The sequence below is a fragment of the Peromyscus maniculatus genome, chromosome 3 (assembly GCF_049852395.1).
Source record: "Peromyscus maniculatus bairdii isolate BWxNUB_F1_BW_parent chromosome 3, HU_Pman_BW_mat_3.1, whole genome shotgun sequence".
Lineage (NCBI taxonomy): Eukaryota > Metazoa > Chordata > Mammalia > Rodentia > Cricetidae > Peromyscus > Peromyscus maniculatus.
This window is the reverse complement of record NC_134854.1, coordinates 157,319,008-157,340,419: the sequence shown is the minus strand read 5'-3', so window position 1 is coordinate 157,340,419 and position 21,412 is coordinate 157,319,008. Positions and strand designations below refer to the sequence as shown.

Sequence of the window (21,412 nt, the reverse complement as noted above, 5' to 3'; positions counted from 1 at the left end):
TGACTTTCATGTACCTTGGTGCCCTTAAAACTGTGTGGAAGAGAAATACTCAGCAAATTGTATCAAATGAATAAGTATGACCCTCTTTTTCTCTTGGGTAAATCATATACATTTTTTTTTATTTTTGAGATTATAATACAACTACATTTCTATCTTCCCTTTCCTCCCTCCAAACTCTACCACCGCCCCCCCACCACACACACACACTTTCAAATTCCTGATCTTTTCCCCCATTATCACATGTATATATAGAGACATATATATATATATGCACACATAGTATATGAATGTATATTTTCCTAAATATAATCACCTTGCTCCGTATAATGTTACTCGTATGTTGTTTCAGGACTGTTTTGGTACTGACTGACAACCAATTGGTGTGCTCTTCTATAACCATGACTTCACCATCACTGAGTAGTTAGCTGGGTTTTCAGTACCTGGCATGGTTTTCCTCTTGTTGAGTGGGTCTTAACTCCAATTAGAGAGTATTTTTATTTATAGTACAACAGTCCACTGTATTTAAAGGATTGTCTTCCACTTACATATCATCTGGAAATTTATAAAATGGCTCTGTTTGGGGTTTTTTTTTAACTTTGCTGACTTTAATTATATACTGTTTTCCTGTTTGTTTGCTTATGTATTTGTTTGGGTTTTTTGTTACTGGTGAGATAACCTTACTATGTAGCCATGTAGCCCAGGCTGACCTCAAATCTGAGATCCTCTCGACTCAGCCTTCTGAGTGCTGGATTTCAGGCGTTCACCCTGTCTTAGTTAGGGTCACTCTTGCTGTCATGAAACACCATGACCAAAGCACCTTGAGGAGGAAAGTTTATTTGGCTTACATGTCATAGTGCATTGAGGGAAGCCATGGCAGGAACTCAATCAGAGCAAAAACCTGGAGGTGAGAGCTGATGGAGAGGCCATGGAAGGATGCTGCTTATAGGCTTGCTCAGCCCACTTTTTTATAGAATCAAGGACCACCAGCCCAGGGGTGGTACCACCCACAATGGACTCGGCCCTCCCTCAGTAATCACTAATTAAGAAAATGCCCTATATGGCTTACCTGCAGCCCAATCTTATGGAGGTTTTTTTTTGTTTTGTTTTGTTTGTTTGTTTGTTTTTGTTTTTTTTCCTAGTTGAGGTTCTTTCCTCTCAGGTGAAGTTTACATAAAACTGTCCAGCAGACCCCACATCCCCCACTGTTTTCCTTCTTCTACTTTTTCTAGGTCAGTCTGTTTTCTCACACCCTATGACCACCCCCCACCCCTTGGTCACTCCAGTTCTAATTACCCTAAAGACCAAACGCAGTCCCCAGCAGTGACCTTCAAGCTGAACTGGAGACCATGCAGCATATTTGGACGAAGACAGAGCTATTACCATTTTTGCCAAGTGACTTTGTTGAGGTAGCAAGCACTAAGTGTATTGATCCAAATACTGTTACTGAAATATTAGTCTAAATGAGCGTGCATGTTTTAACTGGGGTCAGAGGAGCATGCAGAGTGAGACACAGAACACTGCGACTTCAGAAGCTTTGCATGTGGCATCGGCAGCTTGTTCTCATTTAAATGACTTCACAAACCATTTCCTCAAATAGCTACAAAGTCAATTTCAGCATATATGGGATTATCACAGATTTCTACACTTGATGATGAATTAATGAAGCTGAATTTTCTTTTGCAATCTGCATTCCTAGATATAACCAATGGCGGTGGGAATTTTGTTGTTGTTGTTGTTTTGTTTTACTTTTTTAAAATTTCATTTGAAGGTTTGTGGTTCAATACACAGCAACATTTTAAAACTGGAACCAATGAATAAGGCTCCAAAAATGTCTGAAAATAAATTATTTAAATTTAGCACCAAGTATATACATTTAACATTCAGAGTTTTTACTCTGCATTTCCTGCCAGCAAATTGTCTTACCAGGAAGAGAGAGAGAGAGAGAGAGAGAGAGAGAGAGAGAGAGAGAGAGAGAGAGAGAGAGAGCTGGCAGGGGCCTCACAGAAGCAGAAGTTAGTAGTACACACTAAAGCCTACACAAATTTATAACTACTGTTTGGGGGCTCCACGTCTCTCCCTGCGATTTTGGCTTTTAAGCACGCACACACAATTATTCATAGCACGCATGGCCATGCGGACCATCCCCCAGCATGCACACTCATGCATCTCATGTCACATGGGCTGGCTTGCTGCACATGTGTCATTAATTGTCAAGAATGCTGCTCAGAGTTGGCTGATCGGAAGATAGGCAGCGCAAAGGAACAGGATTTGAGACAGCCCAGGGTTTCCTCTTCAAGTAGGTTTAAAACATTTCTCTCTCTCTCTCTCTCTCTCTCACTAACTTCCTTCCTGTTCTAACTGCCAGTACTCAGAAGTCAGAGTAGAGAGGCAGAGGTACCCGACAGAGACGCCTGAATGTAAGTTGAATGCCTGAGGTGGGGGAGGCTGCAGGTGGGCGCGGAGCCATGCAGGAAATCTCAGAGCCAAGCTCCGGCCCCTGCTAAGGAGCTGTTGCTGTTTTTCAGACGGGTGTTTCTTTAAACCAAACTTCACGATAAGAAAGTGCTAAAGAGATTGTTGGAGCAGAAAAGGGGAAGTCAGAGCTGGGAATGGTAGACTAGCTGGAGGAGGTAGGGCCGAGGACCCTGCTACCAGAATGTTCTAGAGAAGGGCTTTGGGAATACCTGGAAGGGGGGGTGGGCACTGGGCTGTTTCCTTTTGCATGGCAGGAGCTGGAATCTGGCCAAGCTCAGGAACAGAAAAACTGTACCTCTGCGCTGTGTTGGTGGATGATGGGCTGTGCTGGGGTGGGGCTGTACCGTTTCCTGTTTTTAAGCACACTTTAAAGAGACTATTTGAAAAGAGAAAAAAAAAATGTGTTTCAGAGCTGTCAAATACTAAGCCATTAGCGAGAGCGGAGGATTAAATTCCTGCAGTGGGATGGGCAGAAAGATATTCGCAGTTACTGCCCAAAACAAAACAGCCCTTCCCATCAGGGAGAGCCGAAGCAAACCCGGAAGATGCGGGGAAGGTTGTTAGAGAGACAGGCTAGGAGACTCGAAGTGGGCTCAACTGTGAGCAGGGTCAGTGGGCCGCCAGGCTGGCCTGGCTGAACTTTGGCCTCATTAGAAGTGCTTTAGGGATGACTTGACATGCTCTCCTCTCTTATCACTTTGCAGGCAGCCTGTCCTAAAGTCCCCATCTGGGGTAAGTGGTGACATAGGTCTGAGAAACCCTGAGCAGTTTTCCCCTGAAACTGAGGGAGGTAGACTGCACTGGCAGGCAGGTCCCCTGAGCGTCCTTTCACAGAGACACCAAGAGCCTGCCGAAGTCAGGGTGGGCACATTGAGAAGTTCACGCACATGAGAACTCCAGAAGAGATCAGTGGCGGCCTGCTGGCTGGAAATTTGTCACCAGCAGGTGTCAATCATCTTCTCGTTTCTTTCTGTGGAAAGAGTGGATTCCTGCCAGTTTCAAATATAGCACAAGTTTGGAGACAAAACCAGCTTATTCCTGTGTGAGACCTGTGGGTTTCTGATAGAACAGTGATCCATGCTCCATCCACCCTGCCCAGATTCAGCCGGTGAGGAACAACCATGGGTAGCCAGCCTAAACCTCATGGGCATCTTCCAGCCCTTGGAATTTGGTCCCTCACCATTTGCGGGAGCACGGGTCTGTCCCTAGGGAGACGTGCTTTGAGCAGTCTCTCAGTTTGGTTTTCACTGGAATCTCAGAAAAAGAGAGTTATTCTGAGGGGAATTTATGGGAATACAAGATGTGACGAACTTCAGCTAGCAGGAAGGGAGAAGCCCTGTGAGGTGAAAAGCAAGCAGAGAGAAGACAGCCGGCCTTGGCTCAGAGTCTTCTCTGTGCCAAGCTGCTTGGTATTGAGAGACTCAAGATTTTCATACTGAGCGATGGAGAAGGTTATTATTAAGAACCAGAAGTGTTCTGTAGTTTGACTGAAGTCATGTAGCTGGTACAATAAAAGAACCGATGCCCATGGAAGAAATTCTCTCTCCCACCCCCCACCCCCACCATGCGGAGTGCCTTTGTTTGTAGGGCGGCATCGCTGCTCTGTTAGGGACTGTGTTGGTGGATGGTGAGCTGGAGTCTCATAGACTCTACAGTGGTAGGTCCCAGGTCTTGCTGGCTTCTGGAACATCGGCACTTTCATCCATACAATAAGCTCTTACCAATTTGTTCTTTATTGATAACACTCTGATTTCCTCCGCCAAAGCTGGTTAAAGCTCCACCAGGTCTTCCTTCGGGGGTCTGATAACCTGAATTCAACCGGTCCTGAAACTGTCTATGACTTCTAACGCTTCATTCATTTAAAACCTTGGTGACTATGTTGAGTTACTTGGGTCTGGTTTTTTGATTAGTCATGGCTTCCAGAGCACAGCTGCCTTTGAAGATTACTTTAAAGTATTATTTGTGAAAGAAGAGTGTCACATGGTGGGCAGTTGGAGAAGCACTGTAATTCTTATCTCCTTCTGCACCAAAAACCAGGGCTGGAAGAGCACGATAGGAATGCAGAGGCGGGGACAACAGACTGTTTCTCTGAGGAAGGGAAAGGTGAAATTCCTTTCTGGGAAGTAGCGGCGCACACCTTTAATCCTAGCATTTGGGAGGCAGAGGTTTCTCTGTGAGTTCTAGGTCTGCCAGGGCTACATAGTGGGATCCTGTCTTTAGAAAACAAAAGGGGGGAAGGGTTGAAAATAGAAAGATAGAGAATTCTGTTTCTAGAACTATGTCCTCTTCTGGACAGATCACAACCTTCATTGCATCATACAAGATGGGTCCCTCTCAGTCACTACCTTGGATCTTCTCATCCAGTTTTAGAGCTTGGACTGCCTATGCAGCTGACTTGGTAGAGAGTGGCCTTCCGGTGCCAGGAAGGGCCAAATCTTCTATGTTGCTAGAAATGCTGTAGGACTGGAGCTTACTCCAGAAGCAACCAAGAGGCCTTGTGGATGACGTGGGAGCTAAGCCGGGGCCTCCTGAGACCGGGCAGCAGCATCAAAGCCCACAGTCTCAATTAGCTGTGAGACCTGCAGCGTTCAGAAAGAAGCCAGCTCTCTGCTCTGTGCCCTACTGTGGGAAACCCCCTGCTCCAGCACCACCCCACTCCACCCCACCCCCACACCTCTCCCTTTCTCTACTTGCTACCTCTTCCTTGTAATGACTCAGAGGTGCAGGGTAACACCCTAGCCGGCCCAGCCTTTCAACCTAGTTAAATCTCCCCTGCGTTTTCCTCCAGAGCCAGAGGGAGTTTCTCCATCAATTGCTCTGCATCTACTGACTCATCTTACCTTTCAGAGTGAGCGCTGCTTCAGGCAAGGAAAGATTCAATAAATAAAATCTAAAATCAAATTGTTAATATGAGGTATTTCAGAAACAATACGGTAGCTATCGTCCTATTTTTACATTCGACTCCACCTATAAACAATCCTCAGAAGTCCCTGATCTTCGGGTCTCTTCCTTACTCCTCAGAAAAAAGACTACAAATTGAGGAGGAAGGGTTGGACTCAGTTTATGCCCAGGAGGAGCAGTTGGCACTTAGGCAGCTGCATACCACAAAACACATCGTGTCAGGGAAAGGAAAGGAATTAATATTTATTGAGCATCTGCTGGCCAGTATAGTTCACAACTCACATTTGCTTCCACCTTTCAGTGCCAGGAGGGAGAATCAGTTTTCCTACATCACTGGTAGATGTTAAAAGCTTGCTTAGATCTATAAGAAGTTGGTTGCAGAGCCAGGCTTCGAGCTGGCCTGACTTTGTCAAAGCCCATGCTTTATCAAACATGAAGGTCACTTCACTAAATTAGCCAGGGACAGGATTTACTTCCCACAAATAAAGAATCTAATTTATTTTTATGGCCAACAACTCATATGAAGCTAAATTAATTTCCATACATGTGTGTATTGGCCTGAGGTTGGGTTGTATTTACTATTTTCTCCTGTCTTTTTCTGTTTCTGTAACATGGAGCTCCCTCACAGTGCCTGGTGATTCCTTTCAATAATTCATGAGCTGCACCAAGCATGTAATTGCTAAGTTTTGGTTCACAACAGTTCAGTAACTATTTGCAGCTGTTTTTATGATAGTCTTTGTTAAGCCAAGGGTTTAGATAAAGAAAAATGATTTGCATTTAAGGGAAAAAAAGGTAAGTTACATAAAATGTAAAATGTGGCACCTTTCAGAAAGTCACAGGAAATTTAAATAATTAAATGCTGATATTATTCTCTCCTACACACAAATGAGGTAAGGTAACTGAATAGTAGCTAGGTGTCACACAATTTCAGGCAGGGAAATTCATGCAGAGACAGGCTGGGGACAGTAGACCATCTAGAGACCATATGCCCTAGTTCCCCATCTCTCAAGATAAGTAGAGTCCTCAAGGCTAAAACATGTGCCTAAGAGTTCACTGTGAGGGAGCCATGTGTGTTAGTGACTGTTCAGTATGGAGATAAACACCCCCAAATTGCACAGATCTAACCACAAGCCACATGCCCATACTCATGAGGCATGGATATCACCTGATGACCTCTGCTTCTGTATATCCAACATCTGGGTGAATAAATACAGTCTTGGCTTTGAAATTCAATCTCAATGATCCAGCAGAGCCCCGGGGGAAAGAGCTTCCTCTGTAGCAATTAACCGCACTGCATTCACCAGGAAGTTATAGGTTCAAGGTCATATTTCCAACCTAGAGCTCTTAGGCCATGATAAAGATTAGGAAGGGCTTCAGAGTCCATGAATCTATTGACTAAAGGAATAAAGACTTACATCTTGATTCTTTTCCTCTTTGGACTAAAGACCATGATGTTTGTCATATTTTTAAAGATTTTTTTTTTATTTTTATATGTATGGATGTTTTGCATGCATGTTTGTGTGTGGACCCCAATAGCAAGAAGAGAGTGATGGATCTTCCACAAGTAGAGTTCCAGATGAGTTGCCTGGGTGCTGGGAGTCAAAACCAGGTCCTCGGCAAGTGCAGCCAGTGCTCTTAACAACTGAATCATCTCAGCCCCTGCTTATCAGTCTTTTTAAGAGTCCTATCATCTCCCAAAAGATGACAGACCACCAGCTAGGCCTTTTGAGTGTGACTGAAGTTATCATCTTCTGTTCCTTCCCTAGCTCTGACCAGCATGTCATTATGCTCTGAAGTGAAGGGTTTTGTAAACCGTAGGGGCTAACAGACAAGCCGTAGCCTCCTTTTTACTTAAAAGGCTTTGGCTGAGAGTTGCCTTTTCAGCTATTCCATGTTTATTACCAAATAATCATCTTTTCACAGTGAGCAACTTTGGATCATCTGGTCTTGTATCTTTTTCTTATGCTATAATTATGTCAAATTATTGTAATATGGCTCTGAAATTCCTGCTTTTATTATACCAGTTCCAGACACTGCACATTGTCCTTCCTCTTCGATATCTTTAAAAAGTTTCCGCAGTTTTATGAAATGTTTATGTTTGCAATGAATTATGAAAATCTAAATTACATCAGATTTAATAATAAGATGAAAACCTAGATGATGGAGGAATTGATTTGGCAATGATCACATAGTTAGAAGTTTACAAGTCCTATGGCAGCCTCTCCCTCTCCTCCCTCTCTCCTGCCCCCTCACCTCTCCCTCCCCCTCCCTCTCTCCTACCCCTCCCCTCTCTTTCCCCCTCCCCACTCCTTCCCTCTCCTTTTCTTTCCCCTTTTCTCTTACTCTTTTCAAGAACTGGAGTCTAAAGCTGAAGAATTACAGCTCTTGCAAGCCAATGAGATCACCTTGAACTGGTGAATGGGTGCAGTCAGGCTTTTGATGAGGAACTGTTGAACAGGGTGATACATCCCACAGGTTCTTTCCCGTGAACTGGGACACCCTGGTCCTTGTAAACAGCCTGCTGCTCTATCCGGTGGGTTGTAGACTCTCCACCATACTCATCTGTTAAACTGTTATGGCCACCGGATGAGAATCTGTCTCTTCTAATTTGTCTTATCCGGCTTGCTCTTCATCTGCCCTTAAAGCTTGTCCTTAAATTGCCCCCCAAATTACAAGATCCACCCACTGCATCCTTTTTTATTTTTTCTACCAGTTCATTCTATTTTTTCTCTGAACGTTGTTTGGAATATGAGCTGCATTAGTCATTGTGTTTTCCCTGCCGCTCTCTGGAGTCTTGACTGCTGATCTCTGGAGTCTTGACTGCTGATCTCTGGAGTCTTGACTGCTGCTCTCTGGAGTCTTGGCTTTGAGTGATGTGGTTCAAGTGAGACAAGGGTTATGGTAGGAATGGGCCTACATGCTTCCTTTCTGTGTAGGAAATGGTCCTGGGCATTGCAGTGTGGCTTTGAGAACTACTCAGGGCTGTGGTGTTTGGCCCGATGTTTTGCTGAAAGATGAATGAAGAGAATCCTTGTTTCTTTCTCTCCCTTCCTCCATTTCAGTCTTTCCTTCATCCCCTCTCCATACTCACCCCCCAATTTCTCTTTCTTTTGTTCCATTAAATTTGATTTTGTTTGTTTCCATTTCCAAATTAATTTTCTTCTTATTGTATTAGTAACATTGAAACGCAGAACTACAATCAAATTGGGCCATAAATTTCCTCATTCCTAGAGAATTCCCAGAGGTCCACAGTGTCACTCACTATGAATGAGATGTGGTAGATAATGTCTTCTAGGTTTGTGGCTATGAGAAATGAAGGCTTTACCTGTGGACAAGAAGAGATCAGAACTTTGACAGGCCAGGCATCTCCCGGGCAGCACCTCTCATTGCCTCCAGCCACACACTGTCAAGTTCACCACTGTGTGACCAGGAACCTCTCAACCATCAGTTCTCAATTTTCTCAATGATTCAGTGAGAACTGGACTGTTTCACCTCTTAACTTTTGGGCTCTGAAAATCCACAGATGCTCATCAACACTCACATGAGGATAATTTTACTAGATTCCCTCCATAATTTTGTCTACACAAGTCAAGTTAGTGTAGATAATGATTAGAGAAGGAATGTCCCATGGTCCACCCAGAGGAGACCTCGTAGATAACACTATTATACAGTGTTGTCACATATAAACTTCATGCTCAAAAGTCATGCCACCAAGTTGAAAATTTTTTGTAAAACAAATTTCATAATCTTTTAAATAAGTTTATGATTTTCTATTAGGCCACACTCATAGCTAAGCTGCAGTGTGGCCTAATAGCGAGCATAAGGTCACTAGAAATCTAGGAAAATACTACAAGGACTCAAAGAAAAGGGAAGGTTGACGGAAGACCCCCTAATAATAAATTCGCACTTATGATTTTGCCTAGAGGAATTTGAGTCCTTTGCTGTTTGGTGGCATGTCCAAAGAACACAGGATTCAGAATGAAATGAATCACTCAATGAAAATTATAAAATGCAGAGCTACACAAGTGTTATGGGGTTGGGGTGGGAACTCAAGGAAAACCTAGGACTCAGTGTCTGCCCTTAAGTCATGATAAGCAGCGTGTGATGGGACCCATTCATATATCCCAGGCAAGTGTCAGAGGTCTGTGTTTCTCTGGGTGTCATCTTTGAGGTCTTGCAAGTATTCAAGGAAAGAATGAGTTCATGAGAAGAAACCAACCATTTGACCACAGATGCTCTACCTGTATCTATAAGCCATAAGTTATAAGTCATAAGACATAACTCAGACTGTATACAGGGAACAGCAATGGAGCAAAGAAAGCTAAAATTATTGGTCACTTGGACTATTTGTTATGTTTCTTCACTATCGTGTACTGTTCACAGTGAGCCATTTATTGCTATAGTTTTATTTCTAAAAATAAAAAATTAAGACAAGTCAGAGAAATGACGGGAAAGCGTATATATTTCAAGAAATGTGTTGAGGGACAATCTGAAGATCACTGATGAGCACAGATCTCCAGTAAGGCAGGGGTGGTACCAGTAGTAAGCCAAGAGGCTAATGGACCATCATCCTTTCTCTGAAATCAAGAGGAAGCACGATGACTGAGAAGGACGCACAGCCACAGCTGGAGGAGGGGGACGATGACCTGGACAGCAAGCTCAATTACAAGCCACCCCCTCAGAAGTCCCTGAAGGAGCTGCAGGAGATGGATAAAGACGATGAGAGTCTAACCAAGTACAAGAAAACGCTGCTGGGAGATGTCCCTGTGATAGCGGGTATGTGTGCACGGGGAGGGGGCAGGGCAGGGCCTCCAGGGGGACACACATTGCTGTCACCCACAGTCAGAAGCAGAGGCCACACGGGGAGGAGGGTGAGGCACTATTTATACGTGCAGCTTAAGGTCGTGGGCTGTATAATTAAGTCTTCTTTGGAGACTGTGTGAGAGTCAGAGGTAAGGCAGACCAAAATTACCCACAGGGAGCACTTAGAATTTCAGACCACAACTACACTGTATTCTGGTCTCCATCAGCCCCTACGTTTTTTTCTCTTTCTTGTATTATTCTTAACTATTCCTCTCTGTCTCTCTCTCTCTCTCTCTCTCTCTCTCTCTCTCTCTCTCTCTCTCTCTCTCTCTGTGTGTGTGTGTATGTTTGTCTGTCTCTGTCACACACACACACACACACACACACACACACACACACACACACACACACACCACAGCCAGAACAAGACATGGTGACAAGGCCTGAGTAGACAATGTCTCAATATTTGAGACTTATAATTAAGATGAGTCTGAGTCTTAGTTAGCAACTTGAGAGAAAAGGGTTCATTCATTTGGCTTATGCTTCCACAATCACAGTCCATCACTGAAGGAAGTCAGGCCAGGAACTCAGGGTGAGAACCTGGAGGCAGGAGCCAATGCAGAAGCCATGGAGGGGTGCAGCTTACTGGCTTGCTCGCCATGGTTTGCTCAGCCTGCTTTCTTTTTTCTCTCTTTTCCTTTTTCTTTTCTTTTTCTTTTCTTTTCTTTTTTTTTTTTTTTTTTTTTTTTTTTTTGTTGTTGTTGTTGTTTTTTCAAGACAGGGTTTCACTGTGTAGCCCTGGATGTCCTGGAACTCCCTCTGTAGACCAAGCTGGCCTCAAACTCACAGAGATCCGCCTGCCTCTGCCTCCCAAGTGCTGGGATTAAAGGTGTGCGCCACCACCACCAGCAGCAGCCTCAGCCTGCTTTCTTATAGCACCCGGGATACCAGCCCAGGGGAAACACAGTTTATAACAAGCTAGACCCTCCCCCAACGTTAATCAATCAAGAAAATGCACCATTGGCCTGCCCACATGCCAGTCTGGTGGCGGCACTTTCTCTTCCAAAATGACTCTAGTTCCTGTCAACTTGATACAGAAGTATCCAACACAGTCAGCAAATCCCTGAATTAGAAAATCATAATGTTGCCATTTCTATGGAGCTCAATACTAAGCATAGTGAATCTGCCATTTTGTTTCTAATGCTACTCCACATAGAGAAGTTATTTTCTCTTTATGTTCTCTTCCCTCATTCACAACTCGAAACACACACACACACACACACACACACACACACACACACACACACACACACCCTTTCCCTGTACTTACATTTTCTCTTTAACCCTGCAGACCCAACAGTCCCCAATGTGACTGTTACCCGGCTTAGCCTTGTTTGTGACAGTGCACCAGGACCAATCACCATGGACCTTACTGGTAAGTGAACACATTACTGTTCAGAGGGGTCTGAGACAACACAGGGAAAATTTGATCTCTGTCCCCAATCCCCGCTGGAGAAAATCGTTAAGGTGGCCCTTGGAAACGTATATGCTGGGGTCAGTCTACAAACCATTTGCACTCTGAGTGTGTGTCCACTGCTTACACTTCATGAAAAATCCAGCTCCAGACTCCATGTAATGGAGCAGTTGAAAGTTAGACACCCTTTGTGTGTATAGGATGTGTGTACATGCTTGTGGAGGTCAGAAGTCAGCCTCAGGTGACAGTCCTCACAATCTCTCACCTGGGCTAGTCTGTCTGGCCAGTGAGCCCTAGGGAAGGGATCTCCCTGTCTCATCTCTCCAGAGCTACAATGCCCAGCTTTCTTTATTTGGAGAGATTATTTGTTTCTGAGAAATTTTTGACATGGGTTCAGAGGTCAAAGTCAGGTCCTCAGGCTTGCATGGCAAGTACTTCCCTGGCTTAGTTATCCCCCAGCCTCCAAGCATTCACTTTTGATGTGTTCACTTGTATGATGTTTACTTCAGATCTGTATTTCCACATGGAGGAAGAAGCAGCTGTTCTTGTAGGAAAGACTGCAGATGGCAATTCTAGACTTACAGCATTTATATATCTGAACACCAACAAAAGCTCCAATCCTCTCCCGGCTATGGCCTTAGCCGAACGGGAGGAACATCCGGAGACCTCCCGAATACCGATAGATACTCCCCTGCTCAACACACTCAAAGCTCAAAGCTCCATACAATAAACTATTTCTCCTACCCAAAAAAAACCCCAAAACCACGATGTTCATTTCACCTTTTGTGACTAACAGTCCAGTACTCTCCGTAGGCAGGGCTAGAGGAGATGGTCATTGACTGGGAAGGTGAACTTCATGGGAAAGCAGGCATCTGCCGGGGGTGAGAAGAGGCTCATGAAGCCAAATGGGGCATCAAAGGTGGATCTGGAGGGGGAATCAGCTGACGACTTCACTCACTGAAGCACAGGAAAGCACCCTCTGGGCTGTACGTCTAGCGCAGGAACTTCCCTCTCACAGGACATGTGCATTTTACCTTATATGGACTTTTCTGTCAGAGGGAGGAAATCAGGGCCTGAGAGGACAGGCTTCCTGTTCAACCGAATTCAGCAGAGCAGAGACCACACACACACACACACACACACACACACACACACACACACACACACACACACGACCCCACATTGCAGCATCTCTCCAGGACAGAAACAGGCTCTCTCACCCAGACTCGGCCCCCTGTCCTGCGGCCAGGTACAACTGTCAGTTTGCAAGAGTAGGGTGTGACAGTGCTGAGGACGCGTCCAGAAGAGAGTGAGAACACGGCCCGAAAGCTGCTCCTGCAAATCCAAATTTGGTTTCTGTCCCAGGGAAGCTGCTGAGATGGAGCCATGTAATGGTGTTTGGGAAGTAAAATACCCCAAGTTGTGTGAAACACACACATGTGCATACACACACACACACAGACACACATAAATACATGCGCACACACATACATACACGGTGACACACACGTACATATAAATACATACATATGCATGCACACACACATACATACATAGGCACACAGAGACACACACGTACATACACATACATACATACATACATATGCACACATACATACATGCACACACAACTGAACTATACAGGAGTGTATGGAGGAAAGAATAAAGTATAATAACCTCCCTAAGCAGGACCCAGGATTTAAAGGCAGCTCTCAGGATTATGAACACTACAGCTGTTACAATTTAAATGATCTTCCTTACAGAAAATAGTGTGATATGACATTGCAAATGCAAGTCCAATAAGTTTGAAGTGAGAACCTAATTAAATAATTATAAAAATGAAAAGCAGTTTTTATTTATTTATTTATTTATCTATTTATCTATTTATTTATTTATTTTTTGGTTTTTCGAGACAGGGTTTCTCTGTGTAGCTTTGCACCTTTCCTGGATCTTGCTCTGTAGACCAGGCTGGCCTCGAACTCACAAAGATCCTCCTGCCTCTGCCTCCCGAGTGCTGGGATTAAAGGCATGCGTCATCACCGCCCGGCTGAAAAGCAGTTTTTAAAGCATGAATATGCCATATATTACCAATTTGCAATTGGTAATAATAATGATATCAATGATATGAATCAATGGAGAGAAAGCCTATTGAAAGCTTATCAATCTTATGAACACCAATAGCTGTTGTTCTTGTGTCTATTTCCTCATATTCTTTGAGAAACCATCATATCTTTATCTGACTATGGATGTGCATGAAGTTTTCAATAGAAAGAATATTAACTAACTTTCCTCTAAGGCAGCTGGTTAATTGATACTTTGTTGTTACTGGCAATAATAAAAAATATTTACCTTCATCAGATTAATTGGAAGTTATGGGAAAAAAGGGATTTATCTTTATAACTACAACTAATTATAAAGTGTGTTTCTGGCATTGACATCAAACTTGCAGAAAACCCCTTTACCATGTTACTATGTTCTATTTAAATAACTGAACTGTAAGATTATAGGCAGTATAGATGTGTGTGTGTGTGTGTGTGTGTGTGTGTGTGTGTGTGTGTGTGTGTATACTAATCTCAAATGCTATCTGAATTAAGATCCTTATGAATCCCCCAGATGGGCCCAGCAGAAGGCTCTGAACCTTGATTTTCATTCTTTATGTAGCAGCTCCTGAGGATATTAACTTTCTAAATCCTCTCCTATAGGTGACCTCGAAGCCCTCAAAAAGGAAACATTTGTGTTAAAGGAAGGTATTGAATATCGGGTCAAAATTAACTTCAAAGTAAGTATCTCCCACATGTGCTCTTAACTTTCCCATAATGCATTTCTTGCACTATTGCGCTGGTATTCTGCTCTCACTATTGTTTTTGGTGGCGGTTGTTGCTGTCCTGACTTCCCAGCTTGGGTCTGAAACAGTCTGTGCCCACCTCTGAGCTCTTCCTGTGGAGATCCACCCTTGCTTCCCACCTTTCGCCAGCCAGGACATCTCGGCCTCTCCCTCCATCACACCACACTATCTCAGAACGCCTAACGCTTACATCCACGAGGCACACACTACTGTGTACTGTGCCGTTTATTTCCTCCTTATGCAACCTAAGCAACCAGAGGCCAGCTAAAATCATGTGCCTCTTCCTTCCACCGTCTCACACAGCTTTGTAAATGGTGGGTCTTTATGGCTACATCCTAGAAATAAATGGTTCAACGCAAAGGAAGAGAAAGCAGGATACTCCAACCGCTCGATTATCATTCAGATCCAGGAACCATGGTCTTTTCGGAGTGGCTAGGAATTTCAGAGACATTTGTAAAGCAGGTGAGCAGATAATGTAGCAAAACTAAACAAGGAGTAAGCTCACAGCTCATGAACAGGCACACATCCCAGTGAGTAACTACAGTTCCCAGAAACATAACCTTGACTTTGAAAGCAAATAAGTGAGAGACACACTGCTTTGCATTCCGGGGTTTGTTTGCTTTGGCTGCCACTCATTCCCACCCAGTCATGCTCTCCGGGCTCCACCAGGGGAGACTCCATCTGCTCTCTCTGTTTGCACACTGGGCCCACCTTTCCCCTGGGTGCAGGATATGATTCAAGGTGGCTAGACAGCCACTCTCTACCACATGCTAAAATGCCTAAAGTCTTTCCATCCTGTAAATGTTTGCTGACACCTACACACCCATCGCTTGAACTGTGGATGGCATTGCTTCCTGTCATACTGCTCACTGCTAGAGCATCTGGGCTGCTGGTGGAGCCTCCTGCCTAAAACCCATAGCACAGTTCCCGTCCGTCCAGGATGGAATCCTTTGCACTACTGTGCTGCCAGCTTAGAAAACTTGGGTTTGCAAATGAAACCCAACAGGGAGGTTTTGACTGACTAAGGAGACCAAGGGAGGTCGCAGACTCTAGGGGAGCCTGGAGCTGTCAGCGTTGTGGGTCGAGGCCTTTTTGAGTCCAATCCACTTCTTGGGTTTGCCCCAGTCTCCATCAAGATTAAGACCACTCTATCTGTAACGCAAGCTAAGGCGAGTCAGCCGTAGCTTGTCCCAGCGTGGAGCTACAGTTAGAAGGAACCCAGATCAGAGTAAAGAGTAATTAAAACGCAATTTAAATCTTTACTGACATTTCTTGGCAAACATTCAAAGAAATCAAACGTATAATACCAGTTACCTACAACCTTCCAGCATTCTGGTCCTCTCATGTTCTTTTCCTTATCCTGAAGTTGGCAACACCCTAGAACCCTAACCTAGGGTGATTCCTTGGGTCTATACCCCGTCCTCTGCCTCTTAGGGACATGAAGTCCCCTGACTGCCACAGCCTCCAGTGTCATTCTTGTCACCAAACTCCTTGCTTTGGGAGGTGGGAGAGCCAGTGGAGAGGCAAGGGCAGAAGAGGCTATTATATAAATATTCATCTTTTTTCTGCCCTTGGTACGTTTCTATGAAGTGGTTCCTCTGCGGAGCACTGCTCACACAGCAGATGCCTTCTTTTGAAATTCTTGTAACTGCCTTTCCTGTTGTGTGGTCTCGTCCCACCTGAACTGAACACGCAGGCCACTGGGCCCACGGGACAGGCTGAAGACTTGTATAAACACATCCGTTTCTCCCATTTCTGTGAGCTAGATGTGAGAGTGATTAGGAAATGTGGCCTTCACTTTATCACCATCTCACCAATAAATTCTGGCCGCTCTTGGTTGCTTTATCACATGTGCTGACCTAGACAGTGTGGAATCTGAGAAGACAATGTTCACCGTTTGTCTGTTTCGCCTTCGGGAGGGTGAAGGACAGCCCTGGTAGTTTGGTTGTAACTGTTGTATCCACCATATGTACCGAGAAACAAATTATTAACCGAGGAAATTATCGTAGGTGCTTTAATTTTTCTGCTGTTGAAAGTTTCCCAAGCCCTTCAGCTCATGACTCAGTGTCCTCTTTGACTTGTTTATGTAGACATGACCACGGTGAAAAGCTCACGGAGAGCCCAGTTCAGGCCCAGGTACAGTGAGTCATGGAAAACAAAATGCTGGGCTGCCTACAGTGCCATCCCATCCGAGGGGATTTTCTTTGAGAATCTAGGGAAAGCAGCAGTATCTTAGATACTGTCCAGTGCCGAGAAGCCGAAAAGGCTTGCCGGGTACCAGCGGGCTTCATCCATATTTACGGGGAAGGGTGTTTTGGCGTGACCACAGCCTTACCTCTAGACTCCAGCCTCACTTCCACAGCCCTCTCCCAGGCCTGACTTCCACTACCACTCTCCTCTCTGCTGTTTGCTTTTCCTAGGCGAGGTGGATCATTTCTGGGGATATGGTGTCCGCAGACTTACATAAAATTTTCCATTGGCATTTTTATAACCTTCTCTGAGACAGGGGCAGTGTTTTTGCTAGTATATTAAGGAGAGAGAGAGCTAGAAACTATTGCCCAGGGCCACTAAGGAAGGAGAAAATGGTGAAGAATATTGAGACCCTCCCCAAAAGAAATATTACGGTAGTCAGTGATTAAACCTGCATTGGCAACATTAAGTCTTGTGATTGGGTGTCTCCAATTTCTAAGAGTAACACTGAATTATTACAGAAGCACTCGATCTGTTTAGCTAGGTGGGATGAAGAGGAAAGATTTTTTTTTCTTTTTTTTTTTTTTTTTTTTTTTTGGTTTTTTTCGAGACAGGGTTTCTCTGTGTAGCTTTGCGCCTTTCCTGGGACTCACTTGGTAGCCCAGGCTGGCCTCGAACTCACAAAGATCCGCCTGCCTCTGCCTCCCGAGTGCTGGGATTAAAGGCGTGCGCCACCACCGCCCGGCGAGGAAAGATTTTTTTAAAAAAAAATGAAAGTCTTTAATCTGAATCTCTTGGGGTCTTCTCACCTACAGGTGAACAAGGATATTGTGTCGGGTCTGAAGTATGTTCAGCACACATATCGGACTGGGATGAAAGGTAGGAGAGTATCCCATGCTTCTCACTGGTATTTCTGTCCCAGGTGTTGAACAACCTTTGGTTATAAGCCTACAAGAGCTGGATGAAAGGTATCGGTAGATGGCAGGTCCACTCTAGGAAGACATACACAGGTACATCAGACCTAGACATTGAGACCAGCATTCAGGATGCCAGGTTCACATAAGGCAAGTCACTGGCCTTCAACATTCAGAATCTGGAATCCAAGTCTGTTACTCATTCATACATGAGGAGAGTGACCAAGATAAACTGAAGCAAAGGTCGTCAACAGTGAAGAAATGGAAGAAATAACCCAGTCAGTAAAGTGCTTGCATGAAGACCTAGGTCTGAGGCCCCAGAACCCCTGAAGCAAGCCAGTATGGTGGCATGTATTTGTAATCCCCTCCTGGAAAGGCAGAGACTAGGAGATTCCTGGGCATCATGGCCAACATAGATTCATTGGTGAGTTCCAGACCAGTGAGAAGGCCCCGTCTCAAAAAAACCAAGGAAGGTATTACCTGGGAAGAATACCTGAGGTCAACTTCTGCCCTATGCCCCCCATACACACATACCCATACACACACACCCATACACACACCACACACTCATACACACACCACACACTCATACACACACCACACACCCATACACACACCTAATATTCAAAAGCATAAGCAGTCTACAGTGTAAAACCATGACAGAAAGACCTGCCCAAGGACTCTGTGTTGGGGTGAGCTCCAGGGATTCCATAGGGAGGAGGAGCAGAGTGGCAGTGTGTTGGAGCAAGCCTCGGGGTACCATGGGGAGGAGGGACAGAGAGGAGTGTGCTGGGGTGGCATCCCGGTGCCATGGGGAGGAGGGACAGAGAGGAGTGTGCTGGGGTGGCATCCGGGTGCCATGGGGAGGAGAGACAGAGAGGAGTGTGCTGGGGTGGCATCCCGGTGCCATGGGGAGGAGGGACAGAGAGGAGTGTGCTGGGGTGGCATCCGGGTGCCATGGGGAGGAGGGACAGAGAGGAGTGTGCTGGGGTGGCATCCGGGTGCCATGGGGAGGAGGGACAGAGAGGAGTGTGCTGGGGTGGCATCCGGGTGCCATGGGGAGGAGGGACAGAGAGGAGTGTGCTGGGGTGGCATCCGGGTGCCATGGGGAGGAGAGACAGAGAGGAGTGTGCTGGGGTGGCATCCGGGTGCCATGGGGAGGAGGGACAGAGAGGAGTGTGCTGGGGTGGCATCCGGGTGCCATGGGGAGGAGGGACAGAGAGGAGTGTGCTGGGGTGGCATCCGGGTGCCATGGGGAGGAGGGACAGAGAGGAGTGTGCTGGGGTGGCATCCGGGTGCCATGGGGAGGAGGGACAGAGAGGAGTGTGCTGGGGTGGCATCCCGGTGCCATGGGGAGGAGAGACAGAGAGGAGTGTGCTGGGGTGGCATCCCGGTGCCATGGGGAGGAGAGACAGAGAGGAGTGTGCTGGGGTGGCATCCGGGTGCCATGGGGAGGAGGGACAGAGAGGAGTGTGCTGGGGTGGCATCCGGGTGCCATGGGGAGGAGGGACAGAGAGGCAGTGTTTGATCTCTTAACAAAGAAATGGGAAAACATTTCTTTCTAGGGCTGAGAAAAAGCAGTGTCATTGAAATGTAGACCCCCATAGTCCTTCCGCTGTCATTCTGGACAAACCTGGGGCAGGATCGTAACCCAGACACTTCTACACTCCTTCCTGACCTGTCTTACTTTCTGCACTGAGCCTGAGCACAAGACAACATAGCCCAGTCCCCCAAATCCACAAAGGAGAAATTATTCTTTGATATGACTTCGGGACAGAAAAATCACTCCGTCGAATTCCAGAGACGGTTGTAGATGCAAGAAGCCCTGATTGGCCTTGCTAATCCCTGGTCTCATGAAAACCCAGCTCAATTTCCTATTTCCTTTGAGCCCAGAGGCTGCGCTGACTCACTGCAGCAGGCAAGCGTGCGCAGCTGCCTCCAGACTGTGCAGCAGTTCACAGGCCAGCTGCACCCCACCCACAGCCACTCACGGCCATTTAACCTTCTCAGCCCCGGGGGTTCTGAACCCACCCCCCAGCAGTCCTCTCAAAAGCGAGGTCGGTTGACTGTTTTTACCATTTGTTCCAATTCCCCACTTTTAAACTTGTGACCAACTTGCTGATTTCTCTTCCCATCTAACATTTGAATTCCTAAATTCTACCTATTCTGATCACCAGATGTCACAGCAACCCCCTCCACCTAAGATTTTCTTAGAATGATTTTAGACGAGGGGTCTTTAAAGTCCATTATATAGAGAAAGGAAGAAGGACCCAAGTGCTGCAGAGCTCGGACAGCTATGAGGGAGACTGAGGCCCGACTGTCTGTTCATTTTTAATGGAGCAATCTGCTGTAGCTCTGTAAAGAGGCTTCAACCCCACTGATTTAAGTCACTAATACTCTGCCTTAATAATCGGAATCGACTCTGATACCTTTTTTAATGACTTCCTTTTGGCATCCACGGTTTACTGAACCTCGGTCCCCATGACAACATAAATCACATTTTCTTAAAGGAATTTTGGTTTCTAAAATGCTCTAATATATCTGCCTCAGGGGATTATTTGGTCTTTGAGACAAGATCTCCTATGCATGCAGCTAACCCTGCTCTTAAGTTCCTGCCCCAGCTTCCTTGGTGCCGGAAATGGAATCATGCACACCTGGCTTAGTAGAAAATAAATTAAGAAAAAAAAAAGCCCCAGGGAAAACTGATGTTTGTCCAGGCTCGGGCACTGTTGCCTTGGGCTTCCAGCCATGTAAGCTGCACTCCAGGCTCTCCCACTTTTAGTATGCCTCTCCTGTACCAGAGTCTTGTTTTGTTTTGTTTTTCAAGACAGGGTTTCTCTGTGTAGTTTTAGTGCCTGTCCTGGATCTCGCTCTGTAGACCAGGCTGGCCTTGAACTCACAGAGATCCGCCTGGCTCTGCCTCCAGAGTGCTGGGATTAAAGGCGTGCGCCACCACTGCCAGCCTGTACACCAGAGTCTTAACGCTAACAGACCTTTCTTTCTTCCTAGTGGACAAAGCTACATTCATGGTTGGCAGCTACGGCCCCCGACCAGAGGAGTATGAGTTCCTCACGCCCGTAGAGGAGGCCCCCAAGGGCATGCTGGCCCGGGGCACTTACCACAACAAGTCCTTCTTCACCGATGACGACAAGCAGGACCACCTCACCTGGGAATGGAACCTGGCCATTAAGAAGGAATGGACAGAATGAGGCATCTGTCTGTCCGTCCCTCCACTACTTCCCCACCAGAAGAATCCTTCCAGCCACGTCGATCATGTTCCCCCTCTCCCCTCCCTGTTCACAGCTGGATCCATTCCCTATCACACACACACACATGCACACACACAGTCTCCTCACTGATGTGTTTTATATTACCCCAGCTTGTTCCCTCGAACTTTCTGCCCCTCGGCAGGGCCAGAGTTCCGAAGTTCTCCGTCTCATTTAGCATCACTCTCTTTTCTCCCAGGTTGAGTACCGAAGGCCAGAAAATGGGCAAGCTCTGTCATTAATGGCTCCCTTGCCTTCTGTTCAGAAATTCACCCTTGCCACTGGGTTCTTCTGGATCAATGAATCCCACCATCACCTTCCCTGCCAGGCGGGGCTCTTCTTTTGGGGGAAACACTGTAAACAAGACAAAAGGAAAAGAATAAATAAAATAACTGTATGTGTGACTGAGGACCTCTTTTCCCCTCCTTTTTCCTTCAGACAAACATGGTACCAGAAGCTCACATTCTGAGTCATCTTATGGATGGGGGTATGGGTAAGATCCGCGGTACAGGGGATGTACAGGTCCTTGCCAATAGGTTGTTAC

At 45.8% G+C, this 21,412-nt stretch overlaps 1 protein-coding gene across 2 annotated transcripts; it reads left to right on the top strand.

Moving 5' to 3' along the window:
- The first annotated feature begins 2,141 nt into the window (after nucleotides 1-2,141).
- Nucleotides 2,142-21,277, top strand: Arhgdib (Rho GDP dissociation inhibitor beta). Of its 2 annotated transcripts, none has more exons than XM_006976508.4 (6): nucleotides 2,142-2,296; nucleotides 9,965-10,152; nucleotides 11,531-11,614; nucleotides 14,356-14,432; nucleotides 17,504-17,567; nucleotides 20,612-21,277. In XM_006976508.4, the coding sequence occupies exons 2-6, from the start codon at nucleotides 9,975-9,977 to the stop codon at nucleotides 20,809-20,811; spliced, it is 603 nt and encodes a 200-aa protein (XP_006976570.1). In that variant the 5' UTR covers nucleotides 2,142-2,296; nucleotides 9,965-9,974; the 3' UTR covers nucleotides 20,812-21,277. The 2 variants fall into 2 exon arrangements, with proteins under 2 accessions (XP_006976570.1, XP_006976569.1); XM_006976507.4 differs by having other exon boundaries at nucleotides 2,277-2,417.
- Nucleotides 21,278-21,412: the final 135 nt, after the last annotated feature.

Excerpts from the sequence above, each read along its gene's own strand:
- Arhgdib (XM_006976508.4), top strand. The coding sequence starts at position 9,975 with ATGACTGAGAAGGACGCACAGCCACAGCTGGAGGAGGGGGACGATGAC. Across the intron at positions 10,153-11,530 it reads AGATGTCCCTGTGATAGCGG|ACCCAACAGTCCCCAATGTG; the intron begins GTATGTGTGCAC and ends TTAACCCTGCAG. Across the intron at positions 17,568-20,611 it reads ATATCGGACTGGGATGAAAG|TGGACAAAGCTACATTCATG; the intron begins GTAGGAGAGTAT and ends CTTTCTTCCTAG.